This window comes from Marmota monax, unplaced genomic scaffold (assembly GCF_021218885.2).
Source record: "Marmota monax isolate L192 unplaced genomic scaffold, Marmota_monax_Labrador192_F-V1.1 WCK01_AAM20220418_F8-fsc00039, whole genome shotgun sequence".
NCBI classification, from domain to species: domain Eukaryota; kingdom Metazoa; phylum Chordata; class Mammalia; order Rodentia; family Sciuridae; genus Marmota; species Marmota monax.
In genome coordinates, this window is record NW_026693602.1 from 14551150 (window position 1) to 14567691 (window position 16542).

The 16542-nt window shown below is 37.0% G+C and overlaps 1 protein-coding gene across 3 annotated transcripts in view; it reads right to left on the minus strand.

Moving 5' to 3' along the window:
• Window positions 1–16542, minus strand: part of Intu (inturned planar cell polarity protein) — a 97263-nt gene that overhangs the window by 16035 nt on the left and 64686 nt on the right. For all 3 annotated transcript variants that reach the window (XM_058584071.1, XM_046459573.2, XM_046459574.2), the window contains exons 8-10: window positions 14575–14764; window positions 5956–6009; window positions 114–176 (exon numbers count right to left, since the gene is read on the minus strand). In XM_058584071.1, the coding sequence (XP_058440054.1) occupies window positions 114–176; window positions 5956–6009; window positions 14575–14764 (307 nt within the window). The remainder of the gene's footprint in view (window positions 1–113; window positions 177–5955; window positions 6010–14574; window positions 14765–16542) is intronic.

Below are 16542 nucleotides of genomic sequence, written 5' to 3' on the forward strand. Positions count from 1 at the left end.
ATTCACAGAGAAAGAGATAGATTTAGTTTTCATGTGTAAAAGTTTGAGAAAAATTCCTTTAGATTTGTGCATGCAGGCGTTGGATATTATTAAAAATGCAAACTTCAACTTACCTTGTAAAATAGAGAAGAGCCCAAAATTGTATATAGCCGTCTCATGTCATAGTAATCCTCAGACTGAGGGGAGAAAAATCACAGTGTATTTATATTGTGGCGCGCGCGCGTGTGTGTGTGTGTGTGTGTGAGAGAGAGAGAGAGAGAAATAGTTCCTTAAGCAACATTAGTCAACACAGAAGTTACATTCTTTCCTTCCTAAACTTTTCATAATGTCCTCTTTAGAAATCAACATTTGAGAGTATTAGGGTAAAATACAAGTATATATTTATTTGAGAACAACCTTAGTTTTGGTTCTTATAAAATATTATTGAGCTGTGGCGCATCTGAAATCCCAGCAGCTTGGGAGGCTGAGGCAGGAGGACCAAGAGTTCAAAACCAGTCTCAGCAAAAGTGAGGCACTAAGCAACTCAGTGGGACCCTGTCTCTAGATAAAATACAAAATAGGGCTGGGGATGTGGCTTAGTAGTTGAGTGCTCCTGAGTTCAACGGCCGGTACCAAATAAATAAATAAATACTGATTAGGACCAGCATATAAAATTTGTTTATCCCATTTGAGATTTCTTAAAACCAATCTGTTAGGACAAAAATCTTTTATTATACATCATCTAAAATATCCAGTATTACCATATACTATTTTTGGAAACACAAATTGGTACAACCAATTTGTGGGCAACTGAGTTGACATGTAAAATAAAATTTAAATACACATACTCTTTGAGTGATTCCATTTCTAGAAAGTACAGAAATATTTAAATAAGAGAATCAAGACTTTTACATAAAAGTTAATAACAGAATTATTTGGAACATGGAAAAGTAAGAGATGATGTGGAATTCATTAATGGAGGAATGATTAGATTTAAATTAGATATGTAAAGTCATAGACTATCATATAGATAGTTTAAAAATAAGGTTGATTTATATAAACAAGCACAAGAATTTTTAGAATATCTTCCTCAGCAAAGAATGCAGAATATAATATTCACTAGATCCAATTTTCATTAAATATAGCATCCCCTCTTCAACTATAAACATGTATATATGTATACACACATTGGTTTATGCATGTAAATGTATATGTATAGAAAAAGGTCTTGTATCCCATTCCTTGGAATAAACCCAAAGGACTTAAAATCAGCATACTGTAGTGACGTGGCCACATCAATGTTTATAGCAGCTCAATTCATAATAGCTAAGCTATGGAACCAACTTAGGTGCCCTTTGACAGATGAGTGGATAAAGAAACTGTGGTATTTATACACAATGGAATATTCTCAGCCATAAAGAAGAATGAAATTCTGGCATTTGTTGATAAATGGATGGAACTGGAGACTATCATGTTAAGTGAAACAAGCCAATCCCAAAAAACTCAAGACTGAATATTCTAATATGTGAATGCTAATTCACAATAGGTCAGCTGAGGTTGGGGTGGGGGAGTAGAGGTTCACCAGATTGGATGGGGGAAGTGGGAGGAAGGAGAATGGGTTGGGAATAGGAAAGACAGAAGAATGAATCGGACATAACTTTCTTACGTTCATATATGAATACATGACCAGTGTAATTCCACATCATATACAACCTCAAAAATGGGAAGTTATACGCCATGTGTGAATGATATGTCAAAATACAATCTACTGTCATATAAAATTAAAAAGAATTTCAAAAAAAGGTCTAGAAGAACACATTCTAAACTATCAGAGCAGTTATAGTTGGGAATGGAAATGGGGGAGAAGGATATGGGAGGACTTCTGCTTTTAATAACATCTTCACCCAATTTCTGTTTTTGACTTTTATAATTAATTAACCTAAAGAAAATGAAAAACTGGAAATAAATGAAATATGCTTCAACTGGGGAATTGTGATATATCCATATAATGGAATACTACTCAGCAATAAAAAGGACTAAACTTTCTCATACATACAACATAGATGAATCTCAAACTCCTTATGCTAAGAGAAAGAGGTTAGACAAAAATTACATACTACAGATTCAACTTATGTGACATCCTGAAAAAGTAAAATCATGGGAAGAGAAAACAGACTAGTGGTTGCAAGTGACAGAAGGTAGAAAGAGGATTTGACTATAAAGGGGAAGAAGAATTCACTAAGTATAAACTGAACCTTAATGAAAAAAATTTTTTAAACTGAAGAACACAAATTAAAAAAATATGATACAATTTTAAACAAACTTCACAAAAAGTTTAGGATAGATTCTCCCTTTTCATTTTTTATATTAAGGTAAAATTCACTGTGAACCCTTGTGTGAGTTGTAACAAATGCATACAGTTGCTTAAGTGCCACCACAATGAAGACAAGAAGAGTCCATTAGTGCATCCCCCACCCCAGTGGTTTTTCTAAGTGGTATCCAATGCCGGATATAACACAATCTATCTGTCCATTCACCTGTTGATAGACATTCGGATTATTTCTAGTTTTTGGTTATCACAAACAAAGCTGCCATGAAGAGTTATGTGTAGGCTTCTGCAATACATATTGTGGACACTGGTGACTTGAACCATGGTCTCTGATTCCCTCATGGCTGCATTTACACTGGGAGCTGCCTGTCCGAAAGTGCAGGTTCAGATGCCCCAGTTGTTATAGTAACAGTAGCCACACACAGCAGGCTAAGTGCAAAGGTGAAGCTCTGACAGTTGGAACCTTGGATTCAGACACCAACTCCCAGGAAGATTGAGAATTCTAGAAATAACAAGATGACCTCGATGTCTTGTAAGTTTTGCTGTATCCTTCAGGCTGCCTGCTCTGCTAAAACTTCCTCACAAAAAACATTCTGATGACAAACCTATATAATAAACGTGCTGAGCTGGCTCTGGTGTTAGTCAAGCTTCACTAGGGCTCGGCTTTCCCACTATGGCCCAGCTTTTTCTCTATATGCGAGTGTTTGGCTTTTCTTCATCCCCTCCTGGCCCCTCCAGTTTCTGAAATGATGTCGTGCTGGTCCATAGCAACATATGCTTTTATTTATCTTGGGTAAACAGATGTGAATAGGATGGCTGAATCTTATGAGGTATATATTTGGATTAAAGAAAAACTTCCACACAGTTTTCCAAAGTAGTTGTACCGTTTTACATTCTCATTTTGTTATTTTTTCTTTATTGATTGTGTTTTTGATCTTATACCCCAGGTATCCCAATAAATCCTTTTCTAACCATAGAAAATACTGTTAGCTCCACTCTCATTAAAATGATGTTCTACAGAGATAGATTCTAAATTAAACCTATTGGTTGTAAGTTTTAAAAACGGATATTTTAACACTTTAGATCTAAACTGTTCCTAATAATTATTCTCCATCTAAACATTCTCCAACAGTGAAAAAAATTACAACCTTGGTTGAATTTCCATTCTTAGAAACAAAACTCCCTTCCACTTGCTCAGGATCTTAATGAGGGATTCAGCCTCCTATTCAAGCTAACATTCCTTCCCCACTCTCACTAGCAATCTTCTTGGGGATGATCCAACCCTAAGGCCTTCTATTTCCTCACTTTCTAGTTACTTTATTTATTTATTTATTTGTGTGTGTGTGTGTGTGTGTGTGTGTGTTTACAGTGCTGGGGACTGAACCCAGGGCCTTGCTCATGCTAGGCAAGTTCTATCATGAACTTCACATTCTCTGCTCCCTGCACTTTTAAAATTTTGTTTTGAGACAGGGTCTCTCTAAATTACTAAGCCTTGATCCTCCTGCCTCAGCCTCCTAAGTAGGTGAAATTACAGGTGTGCACCATTGTACCTGGCTCCTGTTCTTTTTAAAAGAATACTTATACTGAAATTTTAATGGATACAAAAAGAGAATGTTGTCCTGTCATCAACCCACTTTGACTATGACCAGTACCTAGCTCATCTTGTTTCATCTATGTCCCTCTCTTTTTCCTCCTTCTGTTAAATTATTTCTAAACCAATACCAGATATATCATTTCATCTGCAATACTTCCGAATGTATCTCTAAAACAGAAGGAATTTAAAATATAAACATTATACCATTATCATATCTCAAGAATTATTCTCATCTAACATTCGTCATTAGATTTATGTTTCCTTGATTATCTTAAAAATGTTTTTAGTGGGCTGGGGATGTGGCTCAAGTGGTAGCGCACTCGCCTGGCATGCGTGGGGCACTGGGTTCGATCCTCGACACCACATAAAAATAAAGATGTTGTGTTTGCCTAAAACTAAAAAAAAAAATAAATAAATATTTTTTAAAAATGTTTTTTAAGGGGCTGGGGATGTGGCTCAAGCGGTGGCGCGCTCGCCTGGCATGCGTGCGGCCCGGGTTCGATCCTCAGCACCACATACAAACAAAGATGTTGTGTCCGCCGAAAACTAAAAAATAAATATTAAAAAAAAAAAGTTTTTTAAAAGTTCACTTAAATCATGATCCAAGAAAGGCCATATGCTGTCCTGGTTGACATGCTTAAGTCTTTCATAACTGACACAGAGCTTTCTCTCTCAAGTTTTCCCCTCTCCCCTTGCCTCACTCACACTTTTCTGGTTTATTTGTTGAAGACACAGTCCTATGTTTCCAGGTCTGAATTTTGCTGACTGTAACCTCCCTTACCTCAATAGGGTCATTAACATGTTCCATTTTAATGACATTTCCTGTAATTGGTAGTTAGGTACTGAGGCCTCATGGGTGGTTTGTGTCCTTCCATCAGCAACCAGGTACTCTCTGGCTGTCTTTCTTTCTGTGATATTAACAGCTACTGATGACCATTTCTAGATCATTAGATCACTGAGGGACTACACAATGGCAATATTCCAATTCTGTCATTCTTTCTGAACATGTTGTTAGGTGGACTCGTTCCATGAGAAACTCCCCTTCATCTTTATTTGGTATTTTGATATACAGTTCAGAGAGGAAAGGCAGAATAAATACTTGATTCTTCTTCATTTACTAGTTTTCACAAAAACGAGTTCATTCCCTAGCATTTTCCAAAGTTAATCAATAAGTTCCTATTTTTCCTCTTGTATCATTATGAACTCTGGGATTTAAACATATCAGATCTATTCTAATCGATTGCAGTTACTATCCTTCTGCAGGCTCAAGGGAGAGCCCCTCTGAGGTGGTTTCTGACAATTCTAGCCCCATCATATATATATCCCCAGTAATTTTTTAAAGCACTCCGGATTTTTTTATAAGTTATGATATTCTCAGACTTATATATATTTTCAGCCCCAAATCTGAAATGAGCCATTTTTCTGAGGAATCTGTTTCCTTTTGATGAGAAATATCATTTATACACCATGGCCTGGGTAGTGATACTATTGCTAAAATGGTCACTGTTTCTTGTCCTTTCCATTGGACAGAGCAAGGAAATATACTTTTTCAAAGATTACAAACAACATTCTGACAATTCCAAGTTGAATTTAGAAATAAAAGACTCTCACTTAAGTTGATCAATATGACATCTACATTTCCTTTCCTCAAGAAGACTCATTCTTTGTTTTTCATTTTTTTATATTTCTTTTAGTTGTCAATAGAATTTTATTTTTATTTATTTATATGTGGAGCTAAGAATTGAACCCAGTTCCTCACACATGCCTGGCAAGCATTCTACCACTGAGCCCCAACCCCAACCCAAGAAGCCTCATTCTTAAGAACACCCATTGTTATTAGTCATTTTTAATGTCATATTACATACTATGTAACAAATATTTTCCATTGAGTAGAAAAACCTTAAGGCAAACAAAACAGGTTTTGCCAGTGTCAAAAAAGGCATAATGTTGTGTTTTTCAAGATTATTACAAAAGTCCACTTGGTAAATACTTAGAATACTGACTGATTTACATAATAAGAATTAATATCGACCCTTTCCCCTCCTCCTCTTACCAGTTCTGCAAAATCTGCGGCCTCCAGGTCACTTAATGCTGTGTCTAGTTCCATCTATGTTTAAAAAAAAAAAAAAAAAAAAAGAGTAATAAACATTTGATTCCTATTAGTTACTTGTTTCCTTTGCTGTGGTGGACACATAAAAAGTGCTTAATTATTACTTGAAGAATTGAGTAAGGCTCTGTATGCTTTGTTTACTTAAGAAATGTCTCAAAATGGAACATCTTATTTTTAAATTTTCTAACTACAATGACATTAATTTATTTAACGTATGAGCCTTTTTCAAGTAAATCTTTTTTTAAAATATTATTTTATAGTTGTCAATGGACCTTTATTTATTTATTTATTTTAATTTACACGCAGTGCTGAGAATAGAACCCAGCCTCCCACATGCTAGGCAAGCACTCTGCCACTGAGCCACAACCCTAGCCCCTCAAGTAAATCGTAATTATTAAGATGTAATAATATAAAAATTTATGAGGTAAAAAAATCTTTCCAGTTTTAACTCAGAAACAGTTTAATCCATTAAATTTCTTGAAGAAAAATGAGAATGATAATCAATATTAATGCAGCCAACCTATTTCTGTTTTTCTATTTCCTGTATATTTCTCAACAGTGGTATTCTTGGAAAATGCCAACATTTTTCCCTGTCTCTTTCTGGTATACAATGTTTTGAATAAAAGGATTGTCAATCTTTATTCATAGATTAAAACATGAAGGCAAGAGTACCCCTGGAATCTGGCACAGTACTGAATACCCTACTGAGTTATTAGAAATAAATCTTTTGCATAGATTTGGCTTTTGTTTCTACAGAAATTAACTGAACTTTGCCCTAAAGCATTCAAAGTTTAAAAACAGAGCATGTTTGACCTGTAGTTCAGTCTGTAATGTATCTGTGTGTGTATATGTACAAACTGAAAAGATCAGGCAATCGAAGTTTGCAGTATACAAACTGTACGTGAATAAGAATGTTTTCTTTCTTTCTTTTCTTTTCTTTTTTTTTTTTTTTAAAGGCTGAGACATTCTCTGCAGGACTGTTTCACACACCATGTCCTACTGAGATGACAAAAGCCTTTGAAACATTGGTCACAGCTTTCAATGCATTTCACACAGTAATGACCTATTACTCATTTGTGACCTACATTTTCTGCATCTAGCAAATGCTTTTTTTTTTTTTTTGGCTATAGTCTTATTTTGTAAACTATAGGACAAAGAAATTACAGATTTGTAATTTTTGACCTGAGCAACTGTTTAATGAGTTACCATTCCTGCTGCTGAATTCTGCAGGCTAATACACAGGATTATCATAACTGCTTCTTCATTATCATGAGAACAAGTAAAACACCTATTCTTTTAGCTATTCCAGTGTGTTCTAGGAAAACATATTTAAAAAGAGAGTACCTAACAAATGAGTATATTCTCAAATGCTTGAAAAATAAAACTAAATGAGCTTCATCATATACTAAACTCAAAACAAATAAATTACATCCAAGTAAAAATAACTATTCACACTGAAATCTGATGGGCACAAGTTACCTCATACATGTTTTTAACCAGAGTACTTCAAGACATTAAATTCCTTAGTATTTTCCTTTAGAAGACACATAGTCAATACAATACTACTCAAGACAGGAAAAAAAAGTCTCAAAGAGAAAAAGTATATAAGTTCTTTCCATTTTCTGATAAAAAAAAAAAAAAATCCTTGTGGACTTTTGGTTTCTGGTTACACACATAAAGAGCCTGAAACTACCACTCTGTCATGACAAGTAATTTTTCACGTGAGAAACTGTTTAATGAGTTGCCATTTCTGCTGCTCAACTCTGTAGGCTAATATACAGGATTAAAGCAGAACAAGGTCAATAACTTGTCTCTGTGAGAGAAGGAAGAACACAGAGAATGCCGCCCCAGGGCTGGGGAGATGGGAATTCAGCGGCTCATCACTTTCCAGAACAGACTCAGAAGCAGGAAGTGCTAAAAGGCCCAGTGCCGGGACAGGAAAACCTGGACCATGGCCAACGGCTGGAGGCTCCATGTGGGCAAGTCCGAGACTCAGAAACTCCAGCAGGACCCAGTCTTCGGGGACCTGCAGGCTTGTGAGTTTTTCATCAGGAGTAAATATTGGGGGAAAAAAGTCCTCTCATGCTTCTAGCAGGAGGAGGAGGAAAGAAACACTCCAGAATACTCCAGAACACTCTACTCTTCTTAACAAAGCCTGTCCTCCAGAGAAGATAGTTAATACACCTTAACCTTCTGGGATGTCATCAGACCTTCAGGAAAGTTAACTGACCTTCAGGAAAAGATATCCAACTGCAGTCAGCAATAGCCTTCCACACTGGAGAAGAAAAAACCTGTAACCTTATACGTGGGAAAAGAGAAATACCCAATTCAAGCTCATTCTAGCCGTCCTGTCCTACCTAATTGGGAGAAAAAAGAAACATTTGTGAAGCTCACAATCCAAAGGCTGTTGGCACAAAAGCCTACCAAAAAACAGAATACAAAATGAGAACAAAAAAACAGGGCAGTAAATAGAAAGTAGTAACAAATATGGTGCTCATTAATCCACTAGACTGATAATCACACAGGGTTCAAAGAGGAATTCTCAAGAGAAGCTTACAAAAATTATTTTTTCCAGAGCTCCACACATACTTTGCAAGCACCACTGAGTTATATCTCCAGCTCTCAGGAGCTTGAACTAAATGATAATGGTATCATGATTTATCAAAATTTGTGTGATGTACCAAAAACAGTGCTCAGGGGAAATCTTTTATATCAACAATCTAAATTAAGAGACTAGAAAAAAGAAGAGCAAATTAAATACACATACAAAAAGCAGAAGTAATAAAAAGAGCAGAAAGCAATGACACAGAAAACAGGAAAGTAAGAGAGAAAGATCAATGGAAACCAAAGCTGGCTCTTTGAAAAGATCAATGACATCATTAAGCGTCTAGTCAGGCTAGCAAAGGGGAGGAAATGACAAATTAACAATATCCAAACTCAAGAAGAGGATATCACTACTAATCCCAGGGACACTAAGGAGATAAGAAAAGATACTATGAACAACTGTATGCTCACAAATTTGATAACCTAAATGAAATGGACAACTCCTAGAAAGACACAATCTGCCAAAACTCACACAAGAAGACACTCTAAATAGGTCTATATATTAAAGAAACTGAATCAATAATTAATCAATTTGCAAAGCCAGAATGTTCCAGGCCCAGAAAGTACCAGGCATAGATGGGTTTGCTGGCGAATTCTACCAAACATTGAAGGAAGAAATTATACCAATTCTCTATAGACACTTCAAGAAGATAGAAGCAGGAAGACAGAAGAAGAAATATTTTCTAGCTCTTTCTATGAGGTCAGCATTACCCTAAATACCAAAAGCATATGAAGGTATATAGAAAAGTATAGACTATCCCTAATTAATATAGATGAAAACCCCTCTACAAAATTTAGTAAGTATAATCCAAGAACATATAAAAAGAATTATACCACACAACTAAGTGGGATTTAACCCAGGGATGCAAGGCTAGTTCAACACAAGAATAATCACATCAATAGGCTGAAAAAGAAAAGTCACACGACTGTATCAACATATACAGTAAAAAAACAAAAAAGAGAGAGAGAAAAAGAAAAAAAAATCTGACAAATTCTAACTTCCATTCATGGTAATAATTTTAAAAATCCTCTCAGAAAATTAGGAAAAGGGGGATTTCTTTAACTATCAAAACCCTACAGCTAACATCATGCTAAAGGGTGAGAAATAAGACATTTCCTCATTCAGATCAGGAATAAGGCAATGATGCTCCCCATCACCACTCCTGTTCAACATCACATCACAAGTTCAAAAACAAAAGGCATACAGATTGGGAAGGAAGGAGTAAAATGAACTTTCTTCACAGATAACATGATCTTCCTGTGTAGAAAACCTGAAAGAAATGACCAAGCCTGGGGAAAAAAAAAAAATCCTGGAGCCCATGAGTGATCACAGAAAAGGTTATAGGATCAAAGGTCGATATACACAATCAGCTGCCTTCCTGTAGAATTTGTTAGTAAAGACATACTACTCTTTCATTAGCACCCTCCCAAAATGAATTACTTAGAAATCTGATAAAATATGTACAAGATCTATATGATGAACAAAATCAAAAAAGAACAAAATAAATTGAGAGAGAGTCCATAGACAGGAAGGCTCAATATTGTTGAGTATCATTTCTTTCCTACTTGATCTATAGATTCTATACTGTCTCAACAAAAATACCAGCAAGTTATTTTGTGGAAACTGACGAAATGATTCTAAAGTTTTTATGGAGAAGCAAAAGACCCAGAATAGCTAACACAACAGTGAAGGAGAACGAAGTCAGAGAGACTGGCATTCCTTCCTTCAAGACTTGCCACAAAGCTATGGTCATCAAGACCGTTTGCCAATAGAAAAATAGATCAATGAAACAGAACAAAGATCCCACAACAGATCCACATGAATATAATCAACTAATATTTAACAAAGGAGCAAAGACAAGAAAATGGAGCAAAGACAGTTGACAGTCTTCAACAAATGTTGCTCAAACAACCAGACATGCACATGAAAAAGAAAAGAATCTGGACAAGACTTAATCTGGAGACCCTTCACCAAAGTTAACTCCTAAGTGGATCACAATATAATAAGTAAAGCAATAAAACTCCTAAAAGATAAAATGGGAGGAAAACTTACCTTGGGTATAGCAATGATTTTTTTAGATACAACAACAAAGGTATTATTGACTAAAAAATAATTGACAAGCCACACTTCATTAAAATTAAGAGTTCTTACTCTGCTAAATACATCGCCAAGAGAATCACAAGATGAGACATAGACCTAGAGAAAATATTTGCAAAAGATGCATTTAATAAAGGACTGTTATCCAAAGTATAACATAGAACTCTGCAAACTCCATAAGAACACACACAAACCCACCAAAAAATGGGCCAAAGACCTCAACAAATACCTGACCAAACAAGACGTGCAGATGGCAATTAAGTATATGAAAATATGCTCCCCATCATAAGTCATTAGAGAAATATAAATCAAGACAATAAGATGTCGCTGCACACCCAAAACAATGGCCAAAATCCAGAAGCTGACAACACCACATTCTGGAGAGGATGCAGAACGGGGACCCTTCCCTGTGGCTGGCAGGAATGCACATGGCACAACCACTTTAGAAGACAGTTAGTCACTGCCTTACAAAACTAATATACTCTTTTATAGAAAAAACATTTTGTTTTAATTGTATTTAGACACAATACCTTTATTTTATTTTTATGTGGTGCCGAAGATCAAACTCAGTACCCTGCACATGCTAGGCAAGCACTCTACCACTGAGCCACAACCCCAGCCCTAAAACTAATATACTCCTAAAACTATTTGATCCAGTAGTTAAGCTCTTCGGCATTTACCCAGAAAGAACTGAAAACTCATGTCCACACCAAAACCTATACAAGAATGTTTATACTTGAAAGTAACCAAGATGTCCTTCAGTAAGTAAAAGGATAAATAAACTGTGATACATCTAAAGAAAGGAATATTATTCAACACTAAAAAGAAATGACCTATCAAGCCATGAAAAGATGAGGAGGAGCCTTAAATGCATCATACCAAGTGAAAGAAGCCAATCTGAAAAGGCTGTGTGCTACATGATTCCAACTGTATGACATTTTTAAAAATACAAAACTATGGAGATATCAAAAGGTCACTTGTTGCCAAGGTTTAGAGGAATGGAAGGATGAAAGAGAGGGATAAGTACAGCACAGAGAAATTTCAGGGCAGCGAAACTACTCTTTTGCGATGGCAAGGGTGGATACATGCCACTATACATGTATCCAAACCCACACAAGGTACCCCGCCAAGAGTGAACCCTAATTTGAGCTGTGCATTTTGGTGATTATGATGTGTCAATGTAGGTTCAATAGTAACAATTTTTTGATGGGGTATCAAGGATTAAACCCATGGTGCTCTACCTGGGTTCAATCCTTGATATCCCCTCAAAAATTGTTACTAAAAAAGGGGGCTCTGATCTATACTCCCAGAGCCCCCTGTTTTTGTTATGGTAATTTTTATACCTTTATTTTATTTATTTTTATATGGTGCTGAGGATCAAACCCACTGCCTCACACATGCTAGGCAAGTGCTCTGCCCCTGAGCCACAACCAAAGCTGCCTCTCCCCACACCCCCAGCCCCAGGCCCTTTTTGACCTGTATTTTGAGAAAGTCTTGCTAAGCTGCTGAGGCTGGCCTTGAATTTGTGATCCTCCTGCCTCAGCTTCCTGAGAGGCGGGGATCACAGGTGTGCACGACCATGTCTGGTTGGTCATAATGATTTCTATCATGTGGTGAGAGATGCTGATGATGGGGAGACATGGGGTGTGTGGTAGCAGGTATGCATAGAAAATTTCTCTCTCTGAATTTTTCTACAAACCTAAAACTAACCTAAAATGTAGACACACACACACACACACACATACAATCACACACATACACACACACACACAAAAATAACCTTCACAGGTTATTATGTCCTTCAAACTTTACATTAATTAAAGAAATCCTAAAACAACTTTAGCAAAAATATCTATCCCTCTTTCCAAATTATGATTATGATTATTATAGCACTGGGGATTGAACTCAGAGGGCACTCAACCACTGAGTCACATACCCTGCCCTATTTTGTATTTTATTTAGAGACAGGATCTCAATGAGTTGCTTAGTGCTTCGCTTTTGCTGAGGCTGGCTCTGAACCCATGATCCTCTTGCCTCAGCCTTCCAAATCGCTGGGATTACAGGTGTGCACCACCGTGCCCAGCTCCAAAAGTATTATTCTTAATTCTCTTAACCAGACTACAAAATATAGAAAATATCTAAGCTCTAAGTCTAGTGTTTCCTGTGTACTAGTCTCAACTACTTTGCTTGACTGCAAACTAGAGCCTTTTCTGGATTCCAAAAGACATAGCTTAATTCTGAGCACTGGGCACAATGAAGACTGACTTCCACAGTCTTAGTACTGCTAAGTACTAAGATTTAACAAGAATAAAAACTATCAAAGCTTTGGGGAGATAAACAACAGTTACAATTTGAGGCAATAAATTAAAAAATACATACCAGAATTTGCACAGTGATTTATAAGTTTGGTACTCTTTTAGGTTAAAACTTTAGAAAAGAAAGTAAGTCTCCTAATCATATGCATTCTAAACTAAGAAAAAAATCCAGTAAAAAAGAAATCTGAACATAAAAGGACTTATATTTTATAAAACAGACTACATTTTAAAATGTCTGAAGTATCTTAGAGGGAGATAATACTTAATGACTCTAAACCACAAATTTAAAAAAAAAATGCCCCTTCCTGAAACCATTAAGTACCTTTACTATCACAAAAAGAAGAGGCAACATATTTTGACCAAAGAGGTTTCTTTAATGAAGAGACTCTGAGATGGGGCAAGGCGCGGGGTAGCTCCACCCAGAACGGCAGGCTGCTTGAGTTGGTATGTTCTGACTCAAGAGGTGGGCCTGTACTTTTCCAAGGCAGAGACCCTCTGAAGGCAGGGTCTTCCTACCTTAAAGGCAACATTATTTAGTAACTTCTTTTTTGGTTGAACACTTACATTTTCTTATGAAAACACTGGTGAGGTTCATTTCTGTATTTTACACTTTTTGGGTTTTAGATGATTAGAAAAATGGTAACTTTGGCTGGAGACAGCAGAGGAGGCACCATGAGGCAGGTGACAGATTAGAACAAAATAAAAATAAACAGGAAGTGAAGTTTCTTTAAAACTTGCTTTAGGGGCTGGGGCTGGGGCTCAGTGGTAGAGCGCTTGTCTAGCATGTGTGAGGCACTGGGTTCGATTCTCAGCACCACATATAAACAAATAAAGATCCACTGACAACTAAAAAATATTGTTTTTTCAGCTCCTTTCAAATAATAATTGTATAATAATATTTCCAAACCACAACTGCAGTGTGCCAGGCAAAATCCTAAGCACTCACATGTAGTAACTTACAGCTCCTTTATGAAGTACATACTATTATTTTTCCTATTTTATAGATGAGAAGCTGAGCAAGGAGATTCATATATCAACTGAAAAAATTATTCAACTATCTAGAAGGCATTTCTTTAGTCACATGTTCTAGTTTCATGAAGAATAGAATCATGAATTAGATTTTTCTCCTATAACATAACCCTAGGTTTCTCTACAGGCAGAGAAATGGCTATAAGACGGTGCCCCTTTAAATACTAACAGAGATGCTGTAACTAGACATATGGTGATCTGCACTGATGAACGCCTCTGAAATGATCTTGTCAATAATTCAATAGTACAGTTAATCTGGGTGTACAGACAATGTTATCTACAACTAATGTCACCCTGATAATATTTAACCATCATGGGACAATCCAAAGGCAAAACACATTTGTTCATGTAAAGAAAGATCTTGCTGGGCTGTGGTGTAGCTCAGTGGTAGAGTCACGCTTAGCATGCATAAGACTCCTGGGTTCAACCCCACCACAAAAACACAAAATAATTTTTAAAACGAGCGATTTTGTTATTTTTAGCAGACTGACTCTTATTTTTGACACCTAACGCTACCTTGATTTCCTGTGGAAGTGTGAGCCACCGAACTCCAGGGAGGTTGTCTAAAAGCGCTGCACTGGAAGCTTCGTTCTGCCAAGCACTGGGACTGGCACAGGGAGGGGGGCTGGCAGGCTGCAGCGCTCTTTGAAAGAACAAGGTGAAGAAATGATCCAAACGAGGAGCATTCTCAACCTGGCCAAAGGACCTGAAGGAATAAGGGCTGAAGTTAGGACAGCACAGGGAAACCGGCTTTGGGTTTTGTTTGTTTTTTGTAGAAAATGTAAGTTGCATTTACCTTTGACTATTTCTCAACCATTTATCACTCCTGCTATCTTTGAGGCAAAATGTAATAAAGAGATTCCGACCTTTGTAATAGTGGAGACTTGGCTTTGCAACTTACCTCTGCTCTTACTAAACAGCTGTCATGGGACAAATCACCTAACCTCTCTCTGAATTTTGGCTTCCAACTCTGTGAAAAACGGGTTAATATAATTGAAGTCACTATAAACTACCTAGTACATAACATGCCTACGTTTTTAATATGCTTATAACTAACTAGTGTAGCATGCAGTAAGTGAAAATACGGAACATAAATTATTCCTTTTTCCTCTCCATTACTGAGGCATAATTACTGGAGGAGGGAGAAAGAAAGAGAGAATACTTGGTTTTAGCTATTTAAAAGTAACACAGCACTAACTGCAACCATTTATTGGAACAGCTACTAGCTCACACATAACTGGTACCTGGGACATTAACATGACAAAATAACATTCACTCCAGATATGGGCACACACCTGGTGTACCTGTGATCCCAGTGGCTTGGAGGCTGAGGCAGCAGGATCACACAGCCAGCCTCAGCAACTAAGCATGGCAATAAACAACTTGGTGAGACCCTGACCCAAAACAAAAAGGGGTGGGGATGTGGCTCAGTAGTAAAGCACTTCTGGGTTCAAATCCCCAGTACAAAAGAAAAGAAAAGAACTTTCACTGATTCGTCCAGCAAATATCTGAGTGTCTTCATGTTCCGGCACCATCTCAATTCCGGAGGCACAGCAGTAACATCAAGACAAAAGACAAGGAGCTCCGGGGCCGTGATTCTAATGGAGAGAGAATGAATGAGCAGCCGGTGAAACCCTGCATACCTACACAGGACTATGCAGAGAAGAGGCTGATGGGAATGGGGGTCAGGACTGCTTAGTTATTCTATTTCCTCATTTTTATTTTTAAGCCTGGGTCTCCCAACATTGCCTAGGTTAGTCTTGTACTCTGGCTCAAGTGATCCTCCCATCTTAGCCTTCCAAGAAATAGGAACTACAAGTGTGTGCCATCATGCCTGGATACTTGGCTATTTTAGATAAAATGATTAAGGAAGAGTTTCTAAGCATGAGGCATTTATGCTGATATCCCAAGGAGGAAAGGGTATAAAAGCCCTAAGGCAGAGTAAGCTTTACCCCATAGTACAGGGTAGAGAGGGGTGTGGTTTGAGGTCTGATGTCAAACAGGTGGAGAGGCGCCGACAATAGTGTAGAAAGATAACTTTAACTGCTTTATGAAAATTAATTAAAGTGGCAAGAAATGAGGTAAGGATACTAGTCAGGCTACTGTAGTGTGACACAGCAGTGGCTGCGCAGGGCCACAGTGACGATGGAGAGGTTGGCTGGAATGGAGACATGCTTTGAGACACACCAAGATGGACTGGTTGGGAATGGTGGAGGAAAATGTTAGATCTTTAATTGGACCACAATAGTAACCTGTTAATACGTAAATCCGTTTTCTATGGCTTACAGGGAACTAAACAGCTCACAACTTTAAAAAGATAATTCGATCTTTGGACTTATAAAAATATTTTTTGTAATTTTTCATGATGGGCCCTTAATATGTTCCATAATCAGAAAAAACTTTGTTATTAAAATATTATAAAATTTCTATTAACATCTTGGGTTCATATTGCTTTTTAGTTTTAAGAATTCAGTGAATCTTCAC